The 20,632-nt window shown below is 34.8% G+C and overlaps 1 protein-coding gene across 1 annotated transcript in view; it reads left to right on the plus strand.

The window, feature by feature from the left end:
* Positions 1-5,483: 5,483 nt before the first annotated feature.
* The window catches only part of PARP4 (poly(ADP-ribose) polymerase family member 4), a 48,826-nt gene continuing 33,677 nt past the window's right edge, over positions 5,484-20,632 (plus strand). The window contains exons 1-12 of the mRNA XM_015816829.1: positions 5,484-5,615; positions 6,343-6,517; positions 7,179-7,287; positions 7,779-7,857; positions 9,163-9,270; positions 12,023-12,172; positions 12,862-12,996; positions 13,680-13,853; positions 15,070-15,227; positions 16,040-16,177; positions 17,591-17,686; positions 18,489-18,675. Of these exons, the coding sequence (XP_015672315.1) occupies positions 5,484-5,615; positions 6,343-6,517; positions 7,179-7,287; positions 7,779-7,857; positions 9,163-9,270; positions 12,023-12,172; positions 12,862-12,996; positions 13,680-13,853; positions 15,070-15,227; positions 16,040-16,177; positions 17,591-17,686; positions 18,489-18,675 (1,641 nt within the window). The remainder of the gene's footprint in view (positions 5,616-6,342; positions 6,518-7,178; positions 7,288-7,778; positions 7,858-9,162; positions 9,271-12,022; positions 12,173-12,861; positions 12,997-13,679; positions 13,854-15,069; positions 15,228-16,039; positions 16,178-17,590; positions 17,687-18,488; positions 18,676-20,632) is intronic.

Genomic DNA, 20,632 nt, shown 5'->3' on the forward strand with positions numbered 1-20,632 from the left:
AGCGCCACAGGCTGAAGAATAGGGAGCGCAAGGCTTTCTGGGAGTCGTAGTTCTCCGCCGGTAAGGTCACCGTTCCACGAAGCAGGCCAGCTGTCATGTAAATGACTACAATTCCCAAGAAGGTTCGGAAAATATTACTCGGCGTCATGGCTCTTGGCTTGAACTTAATGGCAGTTAAAGGGAGGGGTGAGGTCCCTTTTTTTGAAGGAAAGAGTAGCTCTAGGCATACACTATTGTAACCATCATCACCGCCGCAACAACATTAAATATTAAAGTAATGAAATAATTTTAATATGTAATGTAAAAGTTAAAAATGATTTTAAAAAGTACAGAAAAATATTGTGGTAATCTGGCAGGATGAAAATAAGTTCTGTGTTGCCTTCAAGCTCAGAGAGCACCAAGGACGCCTCAAGAATAATTTTGCTCTGTGGATAGTGATGTTGCCTAAAATTTTAGACTTCATTATTAGCGTTTTAAAAGGTGACATGGCAGTCTAGACCTCTTTTTAACACAGTTAAACACAGGAAAACCCAGTGGTTTTTTTCTTTTTGGTCAATGCCAATTTCTTTTGCTATGCGGGAAACACTAAACAATTGAGATTGTATTCTGAAAGTCCTTGAATAGACTTGCAAGTTTTAAGAAACATACAAACCCAGCTGGAAAAGAGTAATATAACCCATATTGGACTAGATGACCTCCAAGGTCCCTTCCACTTTATTATTATTATTGTTGTTGTTACTACTACTACTACTACTACTACTACTACATCATTTGCATTTGTGGAATGTTTTCTAGAATCAATGTTTTCTATTGTTCAAGTCTCACATGTAATCAATGTCTTTTGTTGTTTCATCACTTGCTTTCTGATGTATCACACATCCAAATACATGTATCATTTGTTTCTGTACCCTATAAAAGGACTTGACCTCCCCTTAATAAATGCTTTTTGCTTTCCTGGTGATTCGTATTTGCCGATCGGGAAGGAAGACTCTTTTTGAAAAGTAAAAGTCTTTTAAAGTCTCAGAGTTGGGGATCAAGTTCTTATCAGCTCCATGCCAAACTGGGAGTGCCTGATTCTGGAGGCAACAGTGGGAATTGTAAACAATACAAAATAATACAAAACAAAATACAGTGACTATGGTTTTCCAAACAATACTACTTATTTAATTTGTATACTGCCTTTCTACCTGGCAAGTATAACCTTAGAATATTTTAAAAAGAGAATCAATTTGGTCTAATGGATAGGGCACTAGTCTAGAAAGCAGGAGACTGTGATTTCTAGTCCCACCTTAGACATGAAAACTGGCTGGATGACTTTGGACCAGTTATTCTCTTTCAACCCAACCTACTTCATAAGGTGGTTGTTGGGACAATAGAAGGAAGAAGCATTATATATGTTCACTGGCTTACGTTACTTATAAAGTAATAGAGGCATGATTTAAAAAATGCAAATAAAAGTCTCACTCTGTGAATCATAAAATATAATGCAGAAGTGAGCCTTACCGAGAATCATGTTTCTGCTAGTTCAGGTTGCAATCTGCTTTATATGCCTTTCAAATCTCCACAACAAAACTCCAGAGAATCATTAGATGGCAGCAGAGTTTTCTTTGTTTCTTTGCTGCCATCTCTTGGTCGTCTGGATATTTGCAACTTAGATCTGGCAATTCTAATCTTTGAAGTCTGCTTAAAATGCAAACAATCAGCTATTTATAATATTGTCAGAATATTGTTATTGTTTTTAATATTCAATTTCACAGATTTGAACAAAATCCAGTTTTATACTATTGTGGTGTTGGCATAATACAGAGAACCACAAATGTAGACAGCTGCATTTCAGCTTCTAGTATTGTTTGAAGTAAATGTAGATCATGTTTATAGATCTGTATGTCATACAAATCCAGAACATGTGAGAATTACTTTATCAGAGTAATGTGTTACTTTTATAAAGTATTTTACTATTGGCCAATCTCCATTTGTAGATCAATGCTTTCTTTAAAATGTAAGGTATACAAAGTAAAAAAAAAAAAAGGCATGGAGAAGAAATCAAGAAACCTAAAATTGTTTACCAATGGCTGGAAAAACAGGGTAGAGATTAAGATTTTAATATATATTATTAAGCTAGGACCCAGACAACATGTTGTTTATTAAGCACTTATGAACTGTAAACATACAAAATTAATTTTAAAAAAAATTAAAAAAATAAATCTAAAAATTAAGCCAGATGATTCAGCCACATTTGATAGAGGGTTTCTTATTGAACTAAATGCACACCGCTTTAGGAAATTCTCATGGGCTATTTTTTAAGTTGCATTTTTCCTTCTACTAAACCTCACAAATAGCTTCCATCTCAGGACCATATTTAATACAGCCAATTAAAGATGAAATTATCAGAGAATGGATGCACTGACAAATGTGTCAGTTTTGCCACAAGTTTCTGTCCCCCCTCCCCCTTCGGCTTTATAAAATAGGAAAAGTGAAATATCCATATAGCTCATGAGAGGGCGCACGCCTTTTTTTTTTTTTTTAACAGTTTGTTGTTGATTCGCACTCTGGAACAATTTTATTGGTGGCTTTGCTTCCGTAAAAGCTGGATATCAGCGCCCTCCCCTTGCTTTGAACTTCCCTTGAGGTAAGGAACCAGGAAGTCTCTGCTGAGCAATTGGAATAAAGCAGCCAGCAGGCAAGTAGCTTTTTATTTATTTAAATTTCACTCTCGTTTGGATGTTCAGATGAATCCAGACAAGAGGGACGGTATTTTAACTGAATCTCCTCATAATTTGCTGAAATGTAACGTGTTGTTTGATAATTTTGTTACTGTAGGACCCTGTGTCCACAATAGTGGAATGATAAGCAGCAATTTTACGGTACCAGCCAGAAGGAAGTTCATGCAGAATGCATGCATGATCTGTAGGCGTTACAGGAACTAATTAAGACTGGGAACACTACATAAAGTGAAAGGATCTTGTTCCCTTTCAGATCGTGTTGGTTTTTCTTCTAGCTAACAGCTAGAATCTCTCTTCAATAAACTATCTGACCATGACAATCATGAATAAAAAGAATATGAATTTCTTTCATATTCTGATTAAGATGCACATCTGCATTAATGCTAAATAATATACATGCCTGTTACCTACAGTGAAAAAATACTGTATATACTGCAGTGTCACTGCAACAAATAAATTAAGAACCACAAAACTTACAATTAATTTCCCCTAGAATCAACATTTATTTTACATCTAGATTATTATATATTTTCATGTTTGCATTAATCCACTACAGCTTTTGCAATAATTAAATCAGAATACCTGTTTTTGCATAGCACTATTTTTTGTATACCTTTATATAACATAAATGTAATGATCTTATAATGAGCTTTGAACTGCTCTATTGTATATGCTGACACAGCCAAAAAAAATCTCTCTCTACAAGATGACATTAAATTAAGTTTGGCTCAGGGTTTCATTGTGTGAAAAACACTATTAAGTATATATTGGTGAAACACCCACTTCCCTTCCTTTTTTTGCTCCCCTTAAGTACTTTAGTTATTGTCATGAATATGACAACATGATAGTATTTTGTATGCTAACAAAGCATTGAGCTGGACAAAATTAAAATCATATGATGTTTTCATAGCATTACTTAAAGTATTCCTTAAAGTGTATTCTGGGATATTTTCACCTACAGTTTTTTCTCCTTCAGGTAGCAACCCTAAAAACCCTATATTTACCTTAAAGTACAGTGTTCTGTTCATTATGACTTCTGAATAGATAAGATATGCTTTCAAAAATACTATAGAATTTCTTCTATGATTACTCAAAAATAAGTGGCAATAGAATTAGTAGTGATTGGTCTCCTAGGCATTGTGCTGATGAAAGTTAGAACATTTGAAAATTTGAGAAATAACTGAATTCTGAAAATGGGAAATTCATTGTGTATGACTCACACTTATGGAATTTTGTCCTAAGGTGTGTAATGTTTGCTCTTATTAATCAGATTTTAAATGACTTTTGAAATCAACTTCATTTCACTGTTGAAATGTACTGGATTTCCTATTGATATTGTTGCTAACTAATTCAGATTGCTTAAGTTGTTAGACATTCTCTTCTGGACTGTAGAATGCTTTAAACTGCTTCCCCCCCCCCCCAATAATCTCAGTGCATAGATATTTGAGGAATTTAGATTTTAAATTTGCATATAAACTGATTTTTGGACATTGGACCTGAAATTGAAAGAGACATATTAGAAATAGTGGTTTATTAAGTAGCAATATTGGGAAGGGAATATTATCTAGAAATTTAACGATCTAATATTTATTAATTTCCCTCACAAATTTGTTCTCTAAACTAAAGCTTTTCTGTTGGATTCATATATGACACAAAGCTGAACAGAACCAGATTATATAACTCATTGTCTTGTTCAAATTTGTTGTTGTGTTTAATTCAGTAAACTATAGATAATGATATCCTAATTTATCCCAGAGTGTAAGCCAACCTCTATTTTAATGTATTTTTGCATTTTCTTTTGTTCTTTTATGTGTTGTTGTTATGTTTAGACTTATTCTTTAACTCTCTGGAAATGGGATCAATTTATTCATTTTTTATTCCTCCTGCCTGCTAGTAAGATGCAAATCTTTATGTAACAAAGGAATCTGAAAAGTAAAAACTAACATCAAACCATGATAACAGTCTAGGCTAAAAAACTAATACAGTAGACAAACCAGTAAATAGAGGATGTGCTTTGAATGCAGAAACTCACAGTTTCAGTCCTTCGCATCTTCATGTAGGAGTGAAAAAAATGGATTAAAACTAGTCATGCCATCCTGCCAACTAATTTAACAATTAACAATTATTCTAACCAATTTTCCTTTACATACTGAACCTTTAGATCAAATCAAGTTCTCCCCAAGCTACCAGCCAGCTGGATTCCACTCTCTTATTCTCTCACTGCAGGTGAGAGTCTTCACCAATTTCCAGCTGTAACCTGAAGAATACATTGTAAAAGTATCTCTAAAATCTGGTTTTGAGTCTGCTGAGTTGGTCAGTCTCTTATCTGACTTCAGAGTGGCTCCTGGAACATCTCAGAATAAGTCCCAGTGGCTGAACAGTTTATTTAACAAAGGAATCTGAAAAGTAAAACTATAAAGATATAAAAACTAACATCAAACCATGATAATAGTCTAGGCTAATTAGAACATTTTTTTCTAATGTTCAGAAGGGTGACCGAATTAACCATTTCTATTCATTATGTAACATTGTAGTTATTGTTGCAAATATTTTATGCATCTGGTTGAACTTGAATTCAGATGTTTATTCATTGACTGTAATTAATGATGATCATGAAGCCAGCCGTATTGTAAACATATATTGAGTAAATATTGAAGCATTGCAAATCAGGTTAGCATTGCAATTCCAAATCATCATGGCCCAAAGTAATAAAAACAAATCCTTGCTGGAACTATTCTGATTTGAAATTTGCTTTGCAGGATGACAATTGCAACTTTTGCCAGGTGCATATTCTTTCTGAGAATCAAAAAGTTAACAATTCTAGAAAAGAACAGACTGAAGAAGTCCATTAAGGAAAATGGTGGGCAGATTGCATTTGGATTAAATCAAGAGGTATGTTTAGCCTTACGTCTTTGGTAGGGAGAACAGCAAACTCAAGAAAGGAGTTTCAGGGTAGAATGAAATACAGTTGGATAAATGAAAAAAATATTTACTTCAATGAATGATAAACATGACTGATTTAGTTTGGGTCCTATGTCTTCTATATGTAAGAGAGTAGATTTTATATCACAGATGTTAACTTACTCCTTCTGGGATGTCATATTACAGAAATGAAGGAAATTGAATTTTTGTAGGAGTTAAATAGGAAATGTAAAATCTCTTTGTATTCTATCTATTATGAGAAAAGTTTCTTTAAAAAGTTATTAACACTATGAATTAGATTAACTGTTTGTGTTTTAATACACATTTTTAAATAAGAATCTCTATTAGAAAAGCTGCAATTTAAGATATATGTTTTTTTGAGATTTATTTTGTAAATAAATTCCTCCTGAGACTAGGGAGAAGAAAACAAACTTGAATCACTTAAATGCCTTAGTAAGAAACCTTCAAATATGACTCAAAGAGAGAATTTACTTTTTTCCAAGAAGCAGATAGGTAAAGAGATGCATTAAAATTATGTAAATGATTAAACAGATTGTCATTGAGAAAGAAAGCAATTAAAAGTGATCAAATGTATGTTTAATTATTTAAAAACAACACGTGGAACCTGGTTTTGTAGAAGCATGGATCAGTAAGGGTAATGCTTCATGTGATGAATTGGGTTCTAATGTAATTTTAGTGCACTCATGTTGTCGCTGATGATGCTGATGCACTCAGCCCCAGTCATCTGAAAACCATCCAGAAGTATGAGCTGCCTATAGTAAATGTTGATTTCATATGGGAGTCAATCAAAGAAAGAAGACTTCTACAATGTGAGAACTATGAGCTATCCCAATCAGTGCCCTGTGAAACAGGTAAGGAAGTTTCTTTTGGATTAGATACATTTTATTCAAAAGAATTTCCATCTATAACAGTAACCTAAAAGTACTGAACTATGTGACAGATAGGTAATTTTCTCCCCATTACTGAATATGAAGATATAGCATTTAGACTTATGTATTGCTTCACATTGCTTTACAGCCCTCTCTAAGCAGCTTACAGAGTCAGCATATTGCCCCCAACAATCTGGGTCCTCATTTTACCAACCTCGGAAGGATGGAAGGCTGAGTCAAACTTGAGCCACTCAGAATCGAACTGTTGAACTGCTGGCAGCTGGCAGACAGCAGAATTAGCCTGCAGTACTGCATTCCAACCATTGTGCCACCACAGCTCATATGAAGTTAGAATTTCAGTAAAATCTTCCCAGTCTAAGACATTTTGCCACAAGAAGCAAAAGAAGCATCCTTCGTTCTGCCACAGCAGCATCATAAGCACCCTATTCTCTCCTTGAAAGATCCAAAATAACTTTAAATCAGAAAAAAAAGTTGATGTCCTTTGTTTCTGAGATGCTGCCTTACTCTGCCAGATGTTAAGATTGGCCCTGGTAATCCATCTTCCTTAGGTTTTAGAGCAACTTCTGGTTATATTTCTTATACTGATTCAAGCTAATAAATATAAATATTGCATGACAAATAGGTACGGGGCCGACTTTAATGAATGGCGATGACAGCCCTAAGGAAAAAGATGTTTCTGAGGAGAATCACAAGCATAAATGGGATGACAGCGAAAACTTAGAAAAACTAAGGTAACTCCTTTATGTATCATTTTTGTTTAAAAATGAAACCAAGTTCTTCAAGGAAATCTTTTGGAGATAGAATTCAGTGCATTATATGAAGAATATTCTAGGGCTGTGGTGGCGAACCTATGGCACACGTGCCACAGGTGGCACGCAGAGCCCTCTCTGTGGGCACACGCGCCATCGCCCCAGTCCTTCAGCTGGGTTTTATAAAACCTTTTTGCTTTAGGCCTCCGCCGCCGTGTGCAAAAAAAAAAAAAAGGTTCAATCAATCAATTTCAACTTCTCGCGGAAAAAAAAAGATCTTGCAAAGTTAGAATTGATTGATTGAACTTTTTAGTCCCACCCAGTCTGCCGTTACCACTGCAGAGCCTCCTTTGGAAGTACATTCTGTCACTGGCTTTGGAAAAGTTAAATCTCGTTATTTTCATTAGCTATCTGATTATTTCCAATGGTCTTAACCATATTCAGCAACAAATAAGACATTTTTTTTGTTCCAGATGGTATTCAGAGAATGGTGAATATGTTCCATATTTTCCTAAAGAGTTTGAGCTTGCAAAATATGACATCCTTGAAAAGGTAATTTTTCTTTGTTATTGTACTTTCTAACATAATATACACATAAAAACATAACTTATACCAGTGGTGGCAAACCTATGGCATGGGTGCCAGAGGTGGCACTCAGAGCCCTCTCTGTGGGCACGCACACCGTCGCCCCAGTCCTAGGCCTTCAGCTGGGTTTTATAAAACCTTTTCGCTTTAGGCCTCCGCCACCGTGTGCAAAAAAAAAAAAGATTCAATCAATCAGTCAATTTCAACTTCTCGCAGGGAAAAAAAGACCTTGCAAAGTTGGAATTGATTGATTGAACTTTTTAGTCCCACCCAGTCTGCTGTTACCACCGCAGCCACGCCCACCCAGTGGGCCACGCCCACCCAGTGGGCCACGCCCACCCAATAGCCACACCCACCCGGCACCCGATGATGCAAAAGTGGGCTTTGGGTTGCAGTTTGGGCACTCGGTCTCTAAAAGGTTCGCCATCACTGACTTATACAAATTATGTGTTTATTTGTACAAGAACACAAAGGTAAACTATACATGCATCGTTTACAATCTATAAATGTATTTCAAATATATTAAGCCACTGGTTTTTGCTTGCCATTAAAACTATAGTTATTCTAGTTATTGCTGTAACTAGAAATTAGTTGTATCATCATAAAAAAAACCCAGGTAATTGTATAATAATTGCTGTATGAATAATTCCAAGAAACATGATAAACAATCTGCATCTGGGAAACTAATAAATGAACAAAGAAATGTATACATAATATTCTTTCACATCTATTTTATATTCACTTAATATATTTGGATATGATTTAGCATTATACAAACAATCTACAAAAGGGTCCAACACTCATTCTGTCCTCCTTTAATAAAATTCCAGAGGTGACCAGAAACATCTATTTTCTACTTTAAATTAACTTCAGGTTGCTATGCTATTCTATGCAAACAAGGAATTTTCATTCATTATGATTAACAATAGTTGATCAGTGGAAGCCAGAATCAAAAATAGTTTGTTCTTTCTGGATGTAAGAACAAATTACTGAAATCTTTTTTCACCACTGCATTTATCAGTCAGATTTTTAACAAAGCAATTGGAAAAGATAGTTTCCTATGGAAAGTTTCAAAGTAAGAAACATCCAAAAGTTGCCATCAAATATTTTTAATATGATAGAAGGAGAAAAATAAATACTTTAGGTATAATTACATTGACTGAATTTAACTAATATATTCAATATATCAATAAATTTTCTGGTTTAATTTTTGTCCTTAGTTATATTGCTGTAGCCAAGTACATTTAATTATAATGCCTTTTTTTTTTTCAGATTGCAGCACATGGTGAATATGTTGTTCTTGAAATGCAATGCTTTCAGCAGGAGTGCAATTACCCATTTTGTATAAGAGCACATTACAGCATGCTGGAAGGACACCCAGTAAGTTTGGATGGCTTTTATGAATACATATTAGTTTCTTTGTCAGCTTGAATGCTATTGAATGTTTATTGTTGTAGATTAAATCTTATATTGCTGTGTTATGTTTTGGACTTTAAAGGACTAATAGTTTTAGTTATCAATATAGTTAAGTATAAATTTTTTAAAAAAATATTACTGGTTATCCTAGTAAAGATAGCCCTCAACATATGATCACAATTGAGCCATAATTGCTAAGCAAGACAAAGTTTGTTAACTGAGTTTTGCCCCATTTTACAATCTTTCTTGCCACAATTATTAAGTGAATCACTGTAGTCGTTAAGTTAGTAACATAGTTGTTAAGTGAATCTGGCTTCCGCATTGACTTTGCTTGTCAGAAGGTTGTAAAAGATGATCACATGACTCCAGGACACTGCAATTGTCATAAACAAGTCAGTTGCCTAGTGTCTGAATTTTGATCACATAACAAGGGGGATGCTGCAATGGTCTTAAGTGTGAAACACGGTCATAAGTCACTTCCTTCAGTTCTGTTGTAAGTTCGAATGCTCACTAAATGAACTGTTCTAAGTCAAGGCCTACCTGTACTAAGTTGGCAAATAATTTATCTTTGTTTTCCTCCACATGTTTGAGATTACAACTCCAATCATTATTAGCCAGTATGGTAATGGCTGCAAAGGCAGGAATAATGGCAGCAAAATATGCTTGGTATCCTGTACTAATTCTTCTTTCCAGCCCTCTGGACCGGTTCCCAATCCCTATTTATCAGATTACACATCGAATCTGTTTTTGGTCTGTTTTGGGGGAACGGGATATTTCTCTTCACTCTTCAATTGCTGTAGAGCCAGCTGAGGAGCAACTGTTTTTCCTCATCCTGATTTAGTTACAGTGATACAATATTTTGTGTTTTTATCGATTGATAAATTTGTTATCAAGTCGGTGTTGATTCTTATTAACCCCATAGATAAATCTTTTCAAAGATGATCTGCCCTTAACTTGGTTTTGCAGTGGTGTACCCATCGCCACTACAAATGAGTCCATCCATCTCGATGTTATCATCTTTTCTTTCCTTCCATCTTTGCCAGCATTAGAGATAATATATCCAAAGTATGGTAATTTGAGTCTGGTCTCGTGTGCTTCAAATAAGAATTTTGGATTGATTGTTTTATGATTCATTATGATTTCACAAGAGCAGTATTGAAGGGTAATTCTGCTGACTTCCAGCAGTTCAATTCTCACTGGCTCAAGATTGACTCAGCCTTCCATCCTTCCAAGGTCGGTAAAATGAGGACCCAGATTGTTGGGGGCAATATGCTGACTCTGTAAACAACTTAGAGAGGACTATAAAGCACTGTGAAGCGGTATATAAGTCTAAGTGCTATTGCTAGTCCTATTGCTATTTATTTCCTTAGTTATCCACAGTATTCTCAGGAATCTCATCCTAAACCAAACCTTAATACATTTTCTGTTCTTCTTGGCCAAAGTCCAGTGTTTATTTCCGTAAAGTATTGCAGGGAAACCTATAGTTTTGATCTCTGTAGATACAGATATAACATCTGAATATCTTTTCCAAAACCTTAACTGCTAATTAACAATTGCGAAGTGCTATTCTGCAATATATTTCTTGATTGCTATCGGAGTTCCTTTATTGTTCATATTTGATCCTAAAAGGCAAAAGCTATCCACCACTTCAATATGTTCATGCTCAATTCAAAGGCTCTTTGCCAAACCTTTGGTCATTTCACCTTCTTTAATTTTAGTCCCATTTTTTTCGCTGTAGTGCTTGACTTTCATTATTAGAATTTGCAGATTATTTGTAATTTCATCACAGGCTATTGATGTTTCTTTTCCAATTTTAAAACCACACTCATCTTTTTCCAATCCAGCTTCACATAATATACAGTATATTCAGCATATAGGTTGAGTAAATAAGAAGATAATATACAGCTTTGTTCAATACTTTACTGATCTGGACCATTCTATTTCCCCATCTTTTGTCTATATCGGGGATAGGCAACCTCAGCTCTTTTATGACTTATAGACTTCAACTCCCAGAATTCCTGAGTCAGTGCTGAGTCAGGAATTCTGGGAGTTGAAGTCCATAAGTCATAAAAGAGCCGAGGTTGCCTACCCCTGGTCTAGATTGTGGCTTCTTTTCCTGAACATGTTTTCCTGAAAACATTTCATAGCTTGACATGGTCAACACAATCAAAGGCCTTTCCATAATCAATGAAGCTCGTCCCCTCCCCTGCCCTTCCCTGTCCTCCCCCTCCCCTCCGCTAGCTTGAACATCTAACATCTCCTTGTCCATGTAGGTTTCTAATCTGCACTGAATCATCCTAGGTATTATTACAAGTTTGTGTTGCCATTTATAATTATGTTTTTTTAAAGTAGTCAGAATAATCTGACTTCAATTTTCTCCATCTGAAAAATGTTCAACTTTTGAATCAGATCAAGTTCCTTTATTCACAAAATGTTTCTGCAGAAGTAGGAAATTAGTTTAGCTGCTGTTCCCCTCACTACTTCCCAGTTTCATGCAGGTTATCAGTATGCTGTGTCACTAACCAGATTTGTCAAGAGAATTATTGTTCTCAAGTGCAAAACTGTGACAGAGGTTTAGAGACAGAAGTTTAAAGCAGGCACATTCCTTTCAAAATGGCAGCCTTGTACATAATACCATAAGATAAATATTGTGTTCTCTATGAACTTTCCTCCTTATTTTTAAATTAATTATTTTAATAGCATACTTTTTCCTTAGAAACAAAAACGACTGATGGCAGCTAAGACTTCTGAAGAAGCTAGAAGACTCTATGCCCTTTCTATTCAGGAATTAAAGAAGACGGGTTTTGAATTAAGAAAAGACTTTCCATATCAAGCAGAATATTTAGTATCAGAAAAATTACAAGAGGTTAGCATATTTTTTAAACTCTTATTTAATGGTTTCATTCAATGATGAAGACTTTAAAGTTTTTCAAGCCTCAGATTTCTGTGGTAATGTTTTTTTGTGCGTAAAGCAAAATGCAAATACTAGTTTTTCTCATAGCAATTGGTTTTTTTTAGTTGTCAGAATTAGCTTGGGTCATTCTAATCACTCAGTCTCTTCCTAGTCACATACAGAAAGGAAAAGAAACGCATCAAGAAGACACTACTATTTAGTTATTTGTTTAATTCAGAGGTCATATCCAACAGGGTTGTTGTTTGAAGTCAGATCCAGAGCATTTCACATCCCTCTTATATGTAGTAGTTTGTGTCATACCACAAGCAGTTTCTCAACCATAAGCAGCATGGCTTCTCGCTGGCACTATTATGCTTGTGGATTGTATCTTACTAATATTGCAAATAAAAATAGATATTTAAAAAAACGGATAACTTATGTTTAGGTCTGTTTCAGGAATTTTAAATTATTTTTAAAAGGCATTTGAGATTAAAAGTAGAAATAAATGGATTTTGTTCATATTTTTTTTATATTTTGAATGTATTATGTAGTTTAATTTGAATGCAACCAACACGGGCAGTTAATTAGTGAATTGTCTTTATTTTTAACTTTTTTATTGCTGATTGTCTTTTAGCATCTTAGTTTTAATTCTTTATTTACAGATGCTTGTAGCAGATGCAGTCAGTACCATTGTTTTGTCTGAAAAAGTTGGTAGGTTTGTGGAACTTATCTGGACCGAAGCAGTTGGACACCTGGATGGTCTGCTAGATACACACGTAACAATCAGCCTCAATGATGTATGCAACTTTGCTTGGAAATTTTAGTTCTTCTAGAGTTGTGAAGAGAAATGAAATATTAGGCAAAGATATTTTTAACTCTAAGTTGTGACAAGGTTCTCCACAGCTGGGATTAGTATGTCATGAAACATGCATATCATGTAATTGCATAAATTATTATTTGTCTATTCCTTATTGAAGCACACATATTATTGTATGGAAATTACTAAATTATGTGGCTGTGGAATGTGTGCAGATACTGCATTCAAATGATGTTTTGTTTTACTTTAACCTACGGTACTTATTATTTTGTGATACTTAACAACCAACTGTTCATTGGGAGCTCAAGGCAAGATATTTGGGGATTTATTCTCCCTTTTTTTATTCCCACAGTTAAAGAGAATGCTTGAAAATTATTCAGTGAATTTTGTGGTCAAATTGGGATTTGGACCCAGGTCTTTCCAGTCCTGTAACCTCTCCACTCCTTTTGGTCATTATAGGTTCTATCAATCAATTACTAGTAATAAAAAAATATTTTTCTCTCACAACATACCGGTTAGGTGCAAAAATGTTCACGCATCTGTGAGAGGCTTTGTGAAGGGAAGTTCAGAAGATGGCAGGAGATTTCCCCACTTTGTTCTTCCTATATGTCATAATGTTTTTTTCTTTAAAGAAAGCCTTCTAATACAACATTTTCTTAAAAGGTGAGCAGAGCTGAAGGCATTCTTCTTCAGGCAAAGAAGTCTTGGGAAGAAACAGCATCTCTAACAGAGCTGTCCGCAGTCATGTCAGAATTCTATAAAATCATACCCCACAAAAATGTTTCGGATGATGATGTTAGCAAAGAGTTGATATATACTAAACGGGATCTCTGTCAGGTAACAGTATCAGATTTTGTTTAACACTTCAATGCTTCCTATATATAAGCAGAATCATTAATATAATAGATTCTACAGCAGTTCAATCAACTACAAATATGACTTTATGCTTGAAAGATACTCCAAATTGCTATGTCTTAATCAAAATCACAGAAAGAAAAAAAATCTCTTGAGGTATTGAGGTCATAAACTGAATTACAGCTCTCAAAAATATTTATTGGTTGATTTTTATATTGGTCCCTGGCATAGCCAGTGGCTAAGAATTGTAAGAGTTGCGGTTTCATTTATCTGGAATATATATCAAGTTGAAGAACTTTGGCTCTTAAGGAGCCATTCCTTTGTGCCTTATATTGTTGAAATTGCAGCTGGTGAATATAGGCTTTCAAGTTAAGATACCTGATTTAACCTCAGCCAGTGCCAGGATTTGTTGATCTCTTTGTAAAGTTGATTTTATTCTGTAATTGAATAGTTTAGAAATAACACTTCAAACAAAATCTTATAAAAATAAAATAAAAGAATTATAAACAGCAGGATACAGAAACAGGACTAAATCAAGAAACAAACAAAAATATCTGTGTTCAGTAGAACAAGTTAAAATTTGACTGCATGGAATCATATTACTCAGATTTTTCAAGACATTGGTTTTTAAAAATTAATAGATAACAAATACATGTCTGCAGTTCAGGGTTTTCAATCAAGTCCCATAGGACATTTGCAGTTGGAATAAGACAATCAAAGACAATCAGAGCAATTCTGGGTGCTTTACATTCTTATTAACATTAACCTAAAATTATGTCATTGCACGAATATACCCAAAACATAAGTCATATATTCCCTTATATTACAATTCCAACATACACAAATTGAAATCAAGCTCTTATAATACATTCCATGGGACATTGGGTAGAGACAAAAATACTTTATAGTGAGTTACTCATACCTTTACAAAGTGGGCCATTAATTTAGCATTCTTTAAGATTCTAATTTGTTAAAATGAACCTATTTCATTACTTCCGCCTATATCACAGATCTATAAAATCATAATTGTAAGGGTCCTTTGTTGATACTGTTCTGATGACTCCCAGCAGCTGCACTGCCTTAATTCATACTTTTTGGTCTTCTGGCAAAGAGTGGAATAAATATTTTAATCAATTGATAAGTAGACTTTTTTGTCATAGAAATGTAACAACTTGTCAATTCCATCTTACTTTTACAGCTGATTAGAGATATGCTGAATATTAGTGAAATAAACATGTCAGTTCTTAACCCATCATCCCTTTCTAAATATCGGGCTTTGAGATGCAGGATTGATGCTCTAGATGTGGAAAGTGAAGAGTTTAACAATGTCAAACATTTGCTGGAACAAAACTCCAGGTAATTTTTCATTTTGGTATGAGATTTCAGGATTTGTATTATGCAGGTTCCATTTTTTTCTTTATGAGTTGTGATGGTGCAGTGGTTAGAATGCAGTACTGCAGGCTACTTCTGCTGATTGTCGGCTGCCAATAATTTGGCAGTTCGATTCTCACCGGCTCAAGGTTGACTCAGCCTTCCATCGTCCCGAAGTCAATAAAATGAGGACTCAGATTGTTGGGGGGCAACATGCCGACTCTGTAAATTGCTTAGAGAGGGCTGTAAAGCACTATGAAGCATATGTAAGTCTAAGTGCTATTACTAAGTGCTATATACAAACTAGCAAGAAAAAAAGTGCAAAATGCCATAGTTGGAGACTGTGAAATGGGGAAAGTAGTTAAGCAACTGGTGGAATGAAAACAGGTTTTCTGCCAACTAGGTCCAAAACTGAATTGTGTCAGGAACCTGTATGCAGCCTACAGCTTTTGGGTTTTGGAAATGCCCAACAGCTTTTACTAAATAGAAATTGTTATTGGGAGAGAAGAAAGAAGATGACAATCCAATGAAATGAAATTTACTGTTTGTCCTGGCCTCAGCAATGTATTTTGGAATGTGGCCCTTGGCCAGGCACTCAAAGGCCATGTGTATCCCTTGCTGTTGAAAGGGTTATGCTTCTGTCATGGCTATTGACTTACGGAAATCTCTCTATATTCTACAAGAGATAGATCGTCAATGGCATTAGGGATTCTGCAATTGGAATTACTATGGCCTGACTATACATTTTTAATAGAAAATTAATGGAATATTTATTTTCATTTTACTTTTTCTTGCAGTGAAAATCTAATACAGGTTTTGAATATATATAAAGTCAGCAGAGCAACTGAAGGAATGGTGTTTGAGGGAAATCTTGGCAATGTTCAATCTTTATTCCATGGATCGTCTGTTTGCAACTTTGTGGGAATCCTTTCAAGGTAACAGCTTGAATTACATTCTATCTGTTGAAACTTTGTAGGTTTGCTTTGTTTTGCTTTACTTTAAATGGGACATAGCTATAAGGCAATTGGACAAAATAACAGAGTTATGAAAAACAACCCTCAGTCTTATATGTTAGACCAGCTCAGAGATACCTAGTACACATCTTCAGCTAAGCTTGGGCTAAGATAGAAAGGATGAGAACATCACCAACCAGCTTCTAGCTGAATCGTGATTTCATGGGGAAAAGGAATGATTACTAACAATTGAAACAGAAGGAACATTTCTTTTCAGGATTCTCTAGTGTCTGTTAGAATAGGAACCAATGTTTTAGCCAAGAAACTCATTTTAAAAAATTAAATTCCTTTTATCTTGGTGACAGTTGTCTCTAATTTTCCTGTAGAAAACATTATATTTATTGAGAATCTTCAGGGAATTTATATTAGCCCTTTCTGGTCTTTTTATAGTTTTGTTAAATAATTTGGAGCAGATCATTGGTCTCTTAGGCACTGCTGAAATCCTTGTATCTATTTTTATATTGGATTCTTTTCCTGTTTCATTCATTTGCTGTTTCTCAATTCCCCAAATGAGAAGGGCATTGTAATTTATATTTTTTAGTACTGACTATCAAATTCTGTATTTAAGGTCAGAACAAGCTTTAAAATTGTATCTTTCCTATTAATACAGTTTAACTGTCTATAAAAGTCTGCAGTTTCCCAAACTGATTTATCTCCCATGGAGTGGAATAGTCAATAGCTCCAAGCCCATGTCTTGACTCTATACAGCTAAGAGGTAGCTATAGATTTTTTGTTTTTAGTTTTTCCTGATTGCCAGAAAGGTAGCAGGTTGGCAAACTCCTATATCTCTGGAACTGGAAGAGTTGATACCAGGTGAGGCACTCCCTAGAAGATGACTGGTGACAATGATTAATACAAAGCTCTTTTCCCAAGGGTCAGAAATGATCAGAGTCTGTAGACTCAGAGTTCTTTTAATGAATTTCCTACAACCCTCCTATTCTGAACCAAGCTACATTCCTTTATACAATTTACTTAAACATGTGATGACTCAATCCATTGAGTTCAATGGATGTTTTTGTTTTTTTATCTCTCCTGAATATGTTAGGTTTAATGAATATTTTCTCTAAAACAAAAAAAATGGAAAGGCAACTATATATTTTGCATTTAGCACATGTGGTTTGAGCTTCAGATGATGATGATGATGATGATAAGTGATAAAGGTAAATGTGAAGGAGAAGAATGGGAAAATTTTTAGAGCACATATGTGCTGCTAGTTCCTTCTTCTTTAGTTACCCAGTTCCAAAAGAACAGCTGTTCAAAATTAATTTGCTAATAGAGAAACATTTACTTCGGTATCTCATATGTTTTAACATGCTAATCTTTTAATTTTTTTAGAGGACTACTTTTGCCAAGGGTAGCTGAAGACTATGCCTTACAAAGAACAGATTTCGGGTACTTGGGCAATGGCATTTATTTCAGCAACTCTGTAAGGTAAGATTTGAAGACCTTTTTTTTCAGAACAGCAGTATTGTGTGTATGTGTGTCTTTTTTTATAATATGGTGGACTAAAATGCAGTGAATTTGTATATTTTCCTACATAAATACTTTGGGGGAACAGGGTGGTGCAATGAACACAGAATTGGCATTGGACTAGAGCAGATTTTCCCAATCTAATGCCTTTGAGATGGGCTGGAACCACAGTTCTTTGCATTTCAAACAAGGTGCAAACAAGAAAAATTGTAGGAGTTGTAAATCCCAATGCATTTAGAAATACAAAATTGATTCAGATCAATTTTAATGAGCTTTGACCAATTTGGCCTGATTTCAAAGGAAGTATGATTCTTGGTATAAGCCCATTTCCTTCTGCTGGGGTCACCCTCACTTTGCATCAGCTTCACATTTGACTTGACGCCAATGGAGAGCAGATAATTGTCTATTGAAGAGAATAATTAATTTTAAAGATTATTTAAGATGTGTGTGAGAGACAACGGTGTGATACACCTAACAAATATTAACCAGGTAAGTTTTTCTCTTTCTACCAGTCCCAACACATTCCCCCCCCCCAAACTACATGTAACTCTGGTCATTAAAAAGTTGCATATCCCTGCTTTAGAAACTGTTATGTAAAACATGACAGTCCAAACGGAACCAGTAAGGCTCAGACTGAGGTGGTTAGGACAGCAAGGCCAATTGGCAAGCTAATTTGCCTTTTCTTTAACTAAAATAGTTAATCTAAAATATGGCTATGAAAAAAAGCATTTGGAATAAGCAGGCATTTCTCTCTTTTTAATAGAACAAGCATTAAATACTCCCAGCCATGTGAAACAGATGGAACTCGACTGTTGCTCATTTGTGATGTAGCACTTGGAAAATGTTGGAAGACTGAGGAACACTGCTACTTTTCAAGGGAAGGACCACCATTCGGTCATGGTAGTGTGCATGGAATCCGTAGAACAGAAAAGAATGAAACTATTTTTGAGGTATTTGATCCAGTTGGTTGTGAATAATCTAGAATAGAAGGAGAAAAAAAGGCAAGCTAATTGTAGCTAATAGTAAAAATGTTAAAAATGAGCATAGAGCCAGTGGCTAAAAGTAAAAGCTGTTAGCTTAGTTTAACCATTATTAATTTTAAAATCCAATAAGCCCTATTCCCTCTCTGATGTAATCCATTTTCCAGGGAAGCATGATTTTTGCCATTTTAGCAGCAAATTTCCAGATGTTAATATTACTGCTTTATGCATTTCCCCAAAGAGGATCACACTGTGCATACATTCCATTCTTTCAAATATGCTTAAGATGCTCTGCATTCTTCCCCAACATGTGTTATTTCTAACCAAAGTTCTATGAGAGAATAGGTCTTAGGAAGGGAAGAGATTTGTTTACGGTCTTGTGTAGCCAATAAACTTTCAATTAACTGTTTTTTATTTTATAATAATTTTATTAAACATTACAATTAAACAAGAACAACTAATCCAAACTGAAAAGCAATAAAAGAGTATAAAAATAGAAAGTGCAGAAACGAAAGAAAGAATAGAAAGTAAAAAAAATAAAAATACAGTAAATAAAAATAAAAATAAAAAGAAGTAACTTCTCCCTTTTTAAAAAGTATGAACATTTATAGTAACTAATCACCTTCTTTTAAAATGCAACAAATGATCTTTTCTTCCCATATCTCATATCTTATCTATAAACAAATATTTCAGTTCTGGTGTCAAAAAAGTCCATTAAGGATTACCACAAATAGCAACATACAGTACCTATTTTACCCTTAATCAAATAAATTAACTTTAAATTTCTTCTTCGTACTTTGAGCAATCTTGGTCTTTAATCCCTTCAAATGTTGTCCTAGAAGTTGATTTCTTTCTTTCTTTTTTTTGTCCTCACATAATTCTTCAAAACTAGATATTTTTTTTAATCCAATACAACGGTACCGTGGTACTCAACTCAGTGGTGGGATTCAGCCAGTTTGCACCACTTTGGCAGAACCAGTAGCTAATTTTTTGTTGCCCAGGCCCAGAATAGACTTCTGGAAGTGGCATCCACACAGAGAACCGGTTATTCACATATTTGAATCCCACCACTGACTCAACTGATTTGAAACTCATTGAATTTAGTACTCAGCACATTTTGATATGAACATTTTGTTCCAGTACTCATCGTTCGTTTGGTACTCAACGCACAAGCTTGAACTTGTCATTGTTGGCTGCCTTGTGACCCACTGCATTATTCCTTATGGGGAAAAATTTGTTTGGTACTCATTGTGTTTAGTACTGCCTGCACCTCCCGGAGCCAATTAACAATGAGTGCAGAGGTACCATTGTATTGGAAAATTATGTCGGTCAGTCTTTTGGTTTATTATTTGTATATCCCTTTTAATTATTAAAGCATAAAACAGTTAATTTCAAAATCTTATTTGAAATCGATCTGAACTTTAGTCCATTTGTAACTTTCCATAATCTATGTTTTAATCACCCGGTTGCTGTTTATTCCAAGAGAAAATAATATTTTTTTAAATCCTTAGAACAGTTTTTAAAACTTTTTTTAAAACTTCTTTCACTAAGGATTAAAGGATATCAACCCTGTATTTTAAAACGCCATTATAAATGTTCCTAATAGTTAAAAAGTGATTAAGAAGCAATTTCTGAAAGTGATTAAGAAATTAGGCCTGGCAAACCTTGTGCTCTTATAGGCTATATTATAGCTGTGTACTTAGATGGAATCTCTCAATTTCCAGCTGCTCAACTCATGAGCCACCTACAAAAACTTCGGTTCCTGCCAGTTCCTCACAAGAAGCAGCTGACCAGCAGCTGTGGGTAATTTTTCTATCTCTCCTATTTCCAAAGAGATTTCACTAACCAGAATCCACCCTGTAGTGGTTGATGTTTGCCATAATGAATTTGCAGTGTAGAGCTGTGGTGGCGCAGTGGTTAGAATGCA

Source organism: Protobothrops mucrosquamatus, unplaced genomic scaffold, assembly GCF_001527695.2.
Source record: "Protobothrops mucrosquamatus isolate PMUCROS unplaced genomic scaffold, P.Mucros_1.0 scaffold508, whole genome shotgun sequence".
In the NCBI taxonomy this organism is placed as follows: Eukaryota; Metazoa; Chordata; class Lepidosauria; order Squamata; family Viperidae; genus Protobothrops; species Protobothrops mucrosquamatus.